Genomic DNA, 11,479 nt, shown 5'->3' with positions numbered 1-11,479 from the left:
TAGGTGATCAACATCCTCACAACCTTAATCTTGAAGAGCTTGTTGGGCGCTCCCCTAATAAGAATACGTCCATATATGAATAGCATCCTATTTTGTACTAATTTCTAAAAAAATAATTCTAGGCCCGGGGTTTATTTTTTCCTAGGCCTCTTTTATTTAAAATATTCCGAAATAGTAGGTAAAGTGTTAGAAAAATACATGTCATAACAAGCCTTACTAGTTGTCGCCATAATGCAAGGCATGACATATGTTTGACACAATAACACTCCACTAGCATGTTGAGTGTGAGTTTATGTGGCGGTTACGAAGAAGCTTCATAAAGTTGACTCAAATATATTGCATCTAATCATTTTCTAGTTTGTTTATCGAATTTTCATATTGCATTTCTAACAAATTTACCTCAAGGTTCTACAGAAGTTTTAAGTCCCTCGCCGCAATCTTTCTATGTAACATCCTTGAGCTGAGGAAATATATTCAAGTCGAACAACCAACTGCTTTGAGCTACCCAACAAGTTGGAGAAATTTTTTCTTTCTTTCTCAGGTTGGACGAAATTAATGTACATAAACATACATGAAATACAGGACAACCGAAGATGGAACGAACCCAGACCTGACTGACATAGCCTTCTCTCTTCTCCAATGTTTTACACTTTTTTTGTTTCCATCATATTTTTCGACAAACATAAACGTTTTCATTTATTGTTCACTACTTTCCGCTGAATCGCCCTCACCATGGCACCGGAAACTCTCTGGCATTTTGTTGGCTTCATAAATTAGGCAGTTTCTTGATGTGCAGTTTCTGGATGTGGAGTTCCACTGGGTCCTGGTGCTACCGCAAATTGTAAACCCCTATGTTGCCCGGATTGAAGAACAAAAGCAACTTGGGCTGCTGCCATTGCTGCGGCCTCCTGTTTTTCCATATTACGATGAGAACAATAATGAGCGACAAAAATAAGCACAAATTCTATGTATCATGTTACAGTTTCCAAATCTAAGATTATATCTTTACGACATAACTATGGAATATACCAAGTGATTATTATGTAGCTACATCAGTCCAACATGGTAAGAGCAGAGCCGGAAAAAAAATAAAATAAAACCCAACAGTGGATAAGATAATTCTGACCTGTCTTTGCTGTCGACGCTGCAAGATACTGATGGCCCAAGCCATAATATAGCAGGGCAGTAGAAAGCCAGCTGCTCTAAGCAAGAAAAGCTGCAAAGCGCGACCAGTTTATCAGCCTCAATGAACCGCAAATCACATTCTTTCAATAATGTAGCACCAGCAGGCGCGTTGTAGAAATGCAAATTCAAATCCACTTACAGAGAAAATGGCAGATGTGTCACTGTCATCCCCAGAGTCGGAGTCAGAAACTGAGGCCCTCAATGCATGCCGCAAGATTAGAAGGGCCATTAACTGCAAAATAAAAAACCAAAGCTGATTTACATCATACATGAGGATAAGCATATGAGAAAAAAATTTTGAATGTTTTCCCGGTAAGTTTTGAAAATTAATCGGCTTACAATTAAGGCAGCTGAACGAAAGAATGGAGCTCCACTACTACTTGAAGAATAATCATCATATTCAGTATCCATAAACTGACGTTCTGCCTCTGCAATTGACAAAATGCGTGGATCATCCAAACTCAAGGGAGTGCCAGAAAGTGTCCAGCCACCGCTGCAAGAAACACCCATAGCCAAAGATAAGTAAGGTAACTATAAGTCTATAAGGAATCTAGATTGCCATTTATACAGTTCTATTCATAAACATGACAGAAGTATTACGTAGCTAAGTTACCAAGATAATCAAGATAAATCAGACACTTGGGTAAAACATGAACACATGTATAAGAAAATTTGACTCACCCAATTTCAATAGTAGTTTCATCAGATGGTGGACGAGGAGGTGCAGTGTAGCCAGGTTGGTAAGGCTGTACATAATGCAAAAGACCACGTATTAGAACGGAATGAAATTTCATATGGCTTGGAAGGATTTCAAATTTTTCAAAATAAATAAGATGGACGAATAACAATTTCAAACAACTTCTCCATCTAACTTAATACAAAACAGAACATGATCTACTTTTCCAAATTCTGAAGAAAATGTAAGCTATCTATATAGCGTTAAACGGATACAGGAAAAGCATAATGCGTATGAGAGATCTACAAGTTATATGTACACAAATGACTTCTATTCACCCGCTCAAATTTAATTTTCTTAGGTAAACATGGCCCCATTGGATCACATCATTTAGGAAAAGGTCAAGGGTGATCCACCCCTTATCATGTCACCACATAAATTCAACTGTCATCCACTCATTACTAGTTTTTAATTCCTCATGACGCACAGCCGGCCAAGGATTCTAACAGGAAATTAGGAGTACATTTTTCAACAAATGAAAATTCCAGTAACCAAGGCAGTCGGAAAATCAAACGTAAAAGCTTATGTGCAACATAAGATTAGCACCAATAATAGATGCAGAAAAATTCAAGAAGCATACCTGATGACAAATTTCACAAGTTATATCCCCTTTCTCATTGCACCAATACTGAACACATTTTCTATGAGCATACTGAAAAACAAATTAGAAAAACAGTAAGAAATCCATTGGAGACCCATATGATAAACAGATGTAAAACAAATTTCACCACGCACAATGCGATCAGACAAACACGAAAAACAAAGATAAGAAGACATGAATAGATGATTACTAAGCAATGCTTTACAAATTCAACATTTTGGAATGCAACAATTCTGTTAATTACAAATTTACAACATTGATGAAAGAACTGCAAACAAGGAGGGACAAGACCGGTTCTTTGAATACGAAATGTGAGACGGCATGTCCTAATGACTTAATGGATTCCAAAAATTCAAATAACTAGCTAGGAAATTCTCCCATCCATGTCGATATGCTCATACCTTCATTTGGGGACATTTCATTATACTCTCTCTGTCCCGAAAACTACACAGTAATTTACAAAATCGAAAACATGCCCTACAACCACCCAAATGAATTCAAATCCGTACCATTTTCAACAAAAAATTCCAGAATTTCGTACAAAGACGGCAAATTTATACCTTGAGGCTGCCACAACAGGCGCAAGGAGATTCCAAATTGCTAACGCTATCCTCATCCTGGCAAATGCGGCACTCCGCCGTCTGAATCAGCGGTTCCTCCTCATCCGCCTCCTCCGATGACGAACTCGAAGAAGGCCCGGCGGCATCCAGTTCTGGCTCCGGTCCAGCCGGCTCAGGCACAGAACCAGCCTCAGCAGGCTCGGAAGGCGGCTGCGCTGCCATTGGCCGAAGGAGGCGGTCAACGTACAACACGAGGTGGTCACTCATTGCCGATTGCACAGAAAAACGGACCTAATCGAATTGAGCCAACACAAATTACCAACCAAACGAAACGAATTTGGGGTAAAAGCCCTAGAAAACCCGGGATCGCGCTGGAATGACAGCGGATCGGAGGTTTCCGATTTGGGAGAAAAATCTTACCTCCGAGTAGGAGAGGAAAATCGAAAGCGCGTTAAGATAATCGAGGAAGAGAGAGAGAGAGAGAGAGAGAGAGGGAGAGGGAATTTCGTGAATTTCGTGAATTTTCTAATTGGAGTCGTCCGTTGGATGTTAATTTGGATTTGCCCAAAATAGCCAAATGGCTACATATAGTGCTGGCTGTCTTGTCCCCGACTTCACCGAACGACTAGAAGGGGTATTTTCGTCCTACTGGTTTTTTGTAGCCGCGTAAAACGACCGGTTCCGCTCTGCACGACCGAAATTGATGTAAGACGACACTGATTTGGACAAATGAAGTTGCTTTATCAATTACCACCGTCGTCATCGGACTCGTCATCATCACCGAATTTGGCAAATATGGGAACGTGTCGGGAAATTTACAAAAACTAATACATTGTAAAACACACTATAGATTTAAAAATAGAAACCTTAACGAAAAACTCTCAGTACTGTTTATTTTAATGAAAAACCACATTTTACAATAAGAAATCAATCCTGATATTATTCACTTTACCCTTTATTTTATTCTTATCGTTTTCAAGTCATCTTTATTAATTTTTCTTTCAAAAATATTATGTTCCAACTCCTGAAGAATGCTTCTCGAACTTTATGATGAAAATATGGTTTTAACTTAAAATATTTTTGAATTTTTTCACGAAATAACCAAAATCACTTTTGATTGTCAATGCGCGTTTTAGCCCATCTGCAAACAATCTCAAACATACCATTGGAATGAGGTTAAAAGCCTAAAAGGGTCTTTTGAGCCGACTCTCAAGCCTACGTAGCTCCAATCCTTCTGTAGAAAATTGCCACCCTTGAAGGGTTTCAAAATCATGCGTTTTTGTTTTCTAAACTATGAGGTATTCCACATTCTGAAGACTAAGACGAATTTTCAGTAGAGCGCATAAGGGCCAAAAACATTTCAACTCATTTCTAGTCACAGTTCAATGACACACTTTCTCTCAGAGCTTTCAATCAATAAATTATCTGTATCTTTTACAGCTTCGTGCATCGAATCCAAGACCAAGGAGCAAACCTGACTTATAATTCTATCGCATTTCCACTAGACAACTTCCGTGGTTCAAAATCACGGTCTTAAATTTTGCAAACTTTGCTTTAAATTGTTCAATTGGAGGTGTAATGTACTAGTGAAGCTACGCTTTAATCAATTATTTCAACACACTTTGGGCAGTGTACTCAATTATTTCGACAAGGCAGTATAATTTGGGTCAGATTTAATTAATTAGGTAGGAATAGGATAACGCAGCACACGGATTCAAATTGGTAAAAGACCATTAATTTCCCTAGAAAAAGTTAATTAAATTATTAATTTCTTCTGCATGTTCTTTTTGTCACACTCATACAGCTCAGAAGATACTCGTTCAAACAAAAATGGTGGGATTGGAGGCTTGGAGCCCAAGAGCAACGGCAAAGAGACCAAGACCCTTTCGACTGAAAACGAGAGCTATCATGTTTCTCTCCCACATTGAATAAACATGTGGGAGAGAACATCGAACCAAACTACAAGTCCACGACGTCGTTTTAAAAGCAATTGGAACAACATAACCACGGGCATACTCCGATTACTTGCATTGCTCGGATGGGAAGAGAAAGAACCAGACCTTCAGGGATGCAACTCTTACGTTTACCAACTAGCTTATGATCTAGTGACGCTTCCCCTTAAGGGCCGGACATTTAACATGGTCATGCTCTACGTGGTTTCTTAGTTTTCGAGTGAAAACGAGAAAGTTCATTTCCCCAAAATTTGAAATTCTGAAAAACCATAGCCTCGGTCTTCAGATGGATCTAATGACATCAACAACTACAATTTCCAGTGAACATATACGTTCCAAGAGGTTTTCACGCGATACAAACAGTCGAGGGAGCCGGTAATTCTTTCGTTAATCCAAACGAGAGAATTGAATAACACGAAGCACATGAAAAGTAGAAACCCTGATGCAATGAAATAAGCTCACGCTTCAGTAACAAGAATAACAATTGTGACGAACAAATCAAGTGCATTACCGCATTATCATACAACGATACAGCTTTCTACATCTCTCTCCAATACCAGCATGCCCCTGTTCTTTTATCCTAACCTTCATATGATATAACAAATAGGAGGTACTGGGATTCCTCCGAATACAAAATGGGGATCTAAGCGTAGCTATGGCGCAAATATGTTACCTCTAAATTCTGTGCAGATAGATACCCGCACTGTACAATCTCATTTCTGGTTGGTAACCTCGAGAGGGTGGCCTTGGGCAAGAAGCCGAGGCTGCTCAAGTGAATTGGGTTTAGCATATCGCACCACTCTTTCAATCTGAATCTACATGGCGAGTGTGCATTCCTCTACAAGGCGCTATCAATCATCTACTAACACGAGTCACTATATACCGCCCTTTCTCCAGATCGTAAATTGTCTTCAGCTGTGGCTTCCTCCACTTTGACAGTGACCACACTGTAAACATTAATATTGAAAAGATAAAAATTACTGATAGCAATGTGGGAGATCCATCATCAATTATGGCGGTAAGCCAATCAGAGTGCCCTACATCCAAATCAGATGTACTTTGCAAGATGAAAGCTCCCAGTGCCCAATCGAGTGGAATACTTCCCACCTGATTTGCAAACCCGATCCTGGTAATTAAAAAAAATAGTGACAAACAATAAGAAACAGATTCGCATTCGTGTGCTCAAGTTCAAATGTATAAGTATGCCATCATCTTAATATACAATTCTGAAGTTAAATGAGTAATACCTTTCATCATCCAAAGCAATTCCAAGACTATCATGAAGTAGGGCTACCGCATATGCGGAAGAGAAGCAATAGTGCAGCAAAGCTTCTTCATCAACTGTCGGGTATCTCTTCTTTATCTTTGACCAATCTTCTCCACAAAATTGTTGTCCAGCCATCATCAAATTTGAAAGAAATCCATTTGGGGACAAACCAAAGAACTAAGCAAGTATTGACAAAAAAGAAAAAGGAGTGTAAGCAACACTGTTAACTGCAATGAAGAATAATATTTTTTTTTTCAAATCTGAAAGGGTATAATTCTTACTTGCTTAACATTAAAAATGATAGTAAAAGCAGTAATAAGAAGAAACTGATGAAAAATAAAGTACTGAGAAGAAAAAAACCTTAGATGTATAGAAAAAGTTTTCTGTAGCCAAAAACTTTCCCCGAAGCTTAGGAATGAAGGTTGATCCTATATCGCACTGTTGATACACGCATTTCTCTGATCCCAAGTAAAGACATAATGAGTGTTAAAAGAAGGTAACGTGTCACGCAAATGTAATAACACACTAAAGATTGAAGAAGAGTATCTAAACCTTTTCCCTTCTGCAGCATAATTTTTGCAGCAGATCTGCACTCAGAGAAGTTACCCCTTGATTGTAGAGCAGATAAATGTCTATTCTTCCCAACCGAAGAACGTGGAGGAAGCTCCAAAGACTGCATCTTATATGAGTAGCCTTTAGGAGTGCAAGGATCTATTGACATTCTTTCCTGAAGTGACTTACCAGCTGAATTAATGAGAAAAGCATGAAGAAACTCAGAAAAAAAAAGAAAAAAAATCATATTCTAAGTGTGAAACTTTAAGAAGTATGGCTAATATGCATTTGATCAAATAAAGGAATCAAAATAACTGTGCAAAAGGGAGAGTAAGAACCGCATAAATATGCTCCATGCTAGCAAACAGTCTAATATTCTGTTTTAAGAATATATGAACTGTCAATTGTAGCATTCAATGCAAACGAATGTGAACCAGCACAAATCCATTGCATTCAAATATAGACAGATCCTATCAGGACAGACAACAACACTTGTATCTAAGGAGGTATCAGTTCAAAGGTGCCACACAACAACATATTGAAATTCAGTAAGTCAAATAACTTGAGGTTCAAAGCATTCATATAATCAGTGCAGAAAGAAAAGCTTGTATCTTGACCTGAGTCGAAGTATCCTGAAACAATAGCCTCTTTCAATGAATCATATGCAACATTCTGCAAAACCAAATTACTTTTTAAACTTCAAACCATAAAGTAACACCTTTAGGAAAATTAAAGTTCAAGCTTCAATTTGATTGGCAACTTTAAATAGAGTTAATAGAACTAAATGAATACCTGGCCAAAATGAAGAAAGCTGTGACTGTAGAGATTGTAAGTGACATTTCCAAATTTAATTGCACGAGAGAACTCGGGAGGCACTGACTCACTTGAAACAAAAGTCACCTAAAATAAAATTGCACCGAACATTCTCAGACAACCAAAAAATAAGAACCTCATATTCCCAACCGCATGAACCATGCATAACTCTTTCCAACTCTTTTCTCTGATATTTTGTTAGTAAATTAGAAAAAACACTTCAAGAGTATAATTGGAGGAAGAAAAAAAAAAAAAAAACTCAGCTAGCCACTTGCCATGTTCTAACTAATTCTTAGTTGTGAAATTCCTTTGTTGTCATTCACCCATTCAAAGTCAGCGGGGTTTCCTTCCAAAACATTGGATTTGAAGTGTTTCTCTCTAAAGTGCAATGTTATCAAGGACTATTAAGTGAAAAGGCCTAACTTTTTAGTGCTTGTGCATGAAGAGATATCTAATCATATTTCCGAAAAGAACACAAATTCCCGAGTAGCAGATAGAAGTAACCTAACCTGAGCAGAAGCTCCACCAAGTTCAATAATCCCAGTTGTTTGCGCAGGATCGCCACCAAGAGTACCAAGAGCGTGGTTTGCAACAACCCAAGCATATAATCCTTCATCAGATCCTAAATCAACTAGAACTTTCAGCAATAACGATTCGAAGACTAATTCCGAAAAATAAAAAACTACAAACTTGAAGTTAACATACAATTTACAATGACCATTATGGCAAATAATCTTTCCTAGCATCCGATATCGGCTTGTTTTGCACAATGCCACTAAATTTAGCTTCAAAGCTTATTCATTTCACTTCAATTGTATTGCAATTAATACCAAAATCACCATAAATTCACAATTAACAGTACCTGTAATGACGGAAGCCCACTCGTCACGAAACTTAAACCCCGAACTGCGAAGCACCTTCCTACAAGAATTCAGAATCCGATTCTGAACACCCAAGTCAAGCAATCGAAGCCCCGCCGTAGCCATAAGCCTAATCTCCGTCTCCGCCCAGTGCTCCTTCGGAACCCTCCCCTTCCCAAACTCCACAAGCTCCCGCAGCGACCCACCTGCCGATTCCGGATCCTCTGCATAAGCCGAGAGCCCCGGATTGACCCGCATCGACGCCAACCCGTCCTTTCCAAAATCAAACACGGCACTGTTACCGCCGTCAACTCCGTACCCGAATACGTGGATCCGGCTTCCCGTACTCCCGCCGTCGATGACAATCCCGTACCGTTTCGTACCAAAATTTCTCGAATTTCGCGCGGAAACGAGAAAGTAGCATACTGTGAGAGCGAGTGCGATGGCGACTGAGGCGACGATTAAGAGGCTCGATCTGGGGTTGTGCTTGGGGCTCCGGGAGAAGAGATTGGATCGGGTGATGGGTCGGATTTGGAGCTTAACCGGATCCATATTGCTGTCGTCGTCGTCGTCGTCGTCGGCAGGCTTCGAATTGACCCCTTTACGGGTATTCAATCGTCGCATGAAAAGGCACCGAGAATCATAGGAATTTTCGCGGGTAATTTGACAAAAACAATGATGTCGTAGTGAGGGTTTCCAATCGAAACGCAATGAATAATTAAATTCAAATGTGTAAAAAAATAAAAAATGAGGGGCTCGTGGTTGATCGGAGACGGAGAGGGCGGTGATCAAACTGTCGCCCTCTCGATCCCTCTGTGCGTCGCAGGTGTTGGTATCTGGGAAAAACGAACGACGTCTTGGTTTTCCCTCTTCCTATAGAGGCAGGTTCCGACTCCTCCTCGCTCCCTCCTTAGCTATCCTCCGACCGTTCCCGGTTCGGTTCACTTGTCTAATTGTGACTCATTCTTTACGGTTTGCCGCGCTGGACCGTTTCTCATTTTGTTTTGAGATTGTTTATTTGTATACCATCGAACAACCGAAAACCGAAAGAAAAAAAAATGGAACAAACAAATTAAACCGAAGAACAACCGTACCAAAATATTTAAAAAAAAAATATTTTGCACTCTAGCCTCGACATGTATGTGTATACTTTTCTTTGAATTACTAAATATCGTACTTTATCAAAAAAAAAAAATTTCACCAAAAAAATCTTCCAGCGTTTAAAAGTTATCAAAATATTTTCACCAAAAAATCTTTCAAACACTTTTAATATTTTAAATATCAGTATCAGTTGAAATATTCATATGCAAATCGGTAGAAATATCAATGGATATATCGAATCGATATTAGTCTTTTTCAACGAAAATGATAGAAATTTAAAATGAAACTTTAGATGTCAAGCATTGGTTTGGACAAAGAAATATACGAGTTTCTCTAGTATTTAACAAATGTGTCAAAAATATCTACAATATCTGTCGATTTTAGCCTAAATTTAAGAGTTTATGTGTTATGAGGTGAAGTTTAGACTTCAATCCTTATTTTCATATATTTTTCTATTTTTTTTATATTTCTACAAAAATATTTATTGTATAAACTTTAAACGTTGGATATATCAATAAGGCAAAATATGGGCTTCCTCTTTTTCTTGTATTTTCTTTTTCAAGAGAGATAAGGTGTATGTCTTTCCTTCTTTTCTTGTATTTTGTTTTTCTTGCTTTATAAAGAATAAGGTTTTTCTTTCCTCTAACTAAGTGTGACTTTTTTTTTTTAATATCAATTCATTCGTACCGTCAAGATTTTCAAAAAAAAAAAAAAAAAAAAATAGGGGTTCAAGGATGGTGAGCTGAATCCTACAAGAGCGAAGCCCATTAGTGAGCCCATAGTTTGGCTAGAATGTATCACAGTGTGGCCTAGCAATGTATTGGGACATACCATCAACACCAATAAGATCCCCGCATCGGGCTATCAGAACCCGACTACCCAATTTCACCCGTCTACACAATTTATTCTTATTGCCTCGTTTATGTACATGAAACATGTTACGCGGTGAATTATTCTTCGTATTATAATATGAATAAAAATTAAATACACATGTTATAAGTTAAGTAAATTTTAATATCACATGAACGGTATTTTGACTACACTCTGAAAAACTTCTTGTAAAGAAACCAGATATGAATATAACTAGGTCAAACATAATACAAATATATCCCTTCTCATCCAACCATTTTGATGGGAATTAAAATGAATATGCTTCAATTTGGACACAATTTTTTATTTCTCCTTTCAAACATGCCTAGACCTGAATATTTAATCATATGATGTATTTGTTTTTTGTCACGTTGCTTTCAAATTCTTTACAAAAGGTTGGAAAATAATATAATGCATATTCCATGCAATTTCTTTTGACCTACAAAGTAGAATCATTGAACCATGTCCACAATTTCCCCAAGCAATCAGTTAGGTTAGATAGTCTTTAAGCATGCCTAAACAATATGTGATGTGTGCCCTTTTTTTGGGTAACCCAAAGGAAGAAGTTAGCTGATGTTTCCATTTTTAGAATATTTTCATGATTCGTACCAATTCGTTACGAAACTTAGAGATGGTGATGGATTATGATCATATATAAAAGAATCATGCTTCGCTGTTAAAAAAAAACAACAAGTGATGATGAAACCCAATCACAAATGAACAAGTGTCTGATTATAGTTCCAATTTTAATTATTCAAACACATATCCATTTATGATTGGGTTTTCAGCAACACTTCTTGCTCTCCTTTTAGTAGCGAAACATGATTCTATATTAATGGTGATGGATTACGATCATAGCTCTAAAGTCTTCCTTACAATTATACAAGCAAGCATATACGTGGGATGGAAGCACCTTTGTCGTTGTTCATGAGGTCGTATTTCCACTCTCTTCATACATAATGCTAGGCAAACGATCACAATA

The 11,479-nt window shown here is 38.0% G+C and overlaps 2 protein-coding genes across 5 annotated transcripts; both read right to left on the bottom strand.

Annotated features, from left to right (window-relative positions):
- Nucleotides 1-513: 513 nt before the first annotated feature.
- LOC103950823 lies at nucleotides 514-3,648 on the bottom strand. Of its 3 annotated transcripts, none has more exons than XM_048572389.1 (8): nucleotides 3,503-3,648; nucleotides 3,083-3,373; nucleotides 2,502-2,573; nucleotides 1,867-1,931; nucleotides 1,525-1,678; nucleotides 1,325-1,438; nucleotides 1,127-1,216; nucleotides 514-908 (listed from the first exon to the last, which is right to left on the bottom strand). In XM_048572389.1, the coding sequence occupies exons 2-8, from the start codon at nucleotides 3,347-3,349 to the stop codon at nucleotides 774-776; spliced, it is 897 nt and encodes a 298-aa protein (XP_048428346.1). In that variant the 5' UTR covers nucleotides 3,350-3,373; nucleotides 3,503-3,648; the 3' UTR covers nucleotides 514-773. The 3 variants fall into 3 exon arrangements, with proteins under 3 accessions (XP_048428346.1, XP_048428347.1, XP_018503826.2); XM_048572390.1 differs by having other exon boundaries at nucleotides 1,325-1,417; nucleotides 3,503-3,647; XM_018648310.2 differs by lacking the exon at nucleotides 3,503-3,648 and having other exon boundaries at nucleotides 3,083-3,496.
- A 1,810-nt stretch (nucleotides 3,649-5,458) lies between these two features.
- LOC103950822 (probable apyrase 6) lies at nucleotides 5,459-9,519 on the bottom strand. Of its 2 annotated transcripts, XM_009362063.3 has the most exons (9): nucleotides 8,529-9,519; nucleotides 8,176-8,288; nucleotides 7,646-7,753; nucleotides 7,471-7,525; nucleotides 6,854-7,045; nucleotides 6,662-6,759; nucleotides 6,282-6,478; nucleotides 6,076-6,160; nucleotides 5,459-5,981 (listed from the first exon to the last, which is right to left on the bottom strand). In XM_009362063.3, exons 1-9 carry the CDS (start codon nucleotides 9,148-9,150, stop codon nucleotides 5,946-5,948), a joined length of 1,506 nt encoding a protein of 501 aa, XP_009360338.2. In that variant the 5' UTR covers nucleotides 9,151-9,519; the 3' UTR covers nucleotides 5,459-5,945. The 2 variants fall into 2 exon arrangements, with proteins under 2 accessions (XP_009360338.2, XP_009360337.2); XM_009362062.3 differs by having other exon boundaries at nucleotides 5,459-6,160; nucleotides 8,529-9,518.
- Between the last annotated feature and the right edge of the window lie 1,960 nt (nucleotides 9,520-11,479).

Source organism: the organism of the source record quoted next, unplaced genomic scaffold (genome assembly GCF_019419815.1).
Source record: "Pyrus x bretschneideri cultivar Hongxiangsu unplaced genomic scaffold, Pyrus_bretschneideri_v1 Contig6, whole genome shotgun sequence".
In the NCBI taxonomy this organism is placed as follows: Eukaryota; Viridiplantae; Streptophyta; class Magnoliopsida; order Rosales; family Rosaceae; genus Pyrus; species Pyrus x bretschneideri.
This window is presented reverse-complemented; position numbering and strand designations above follow the sequence as displayed.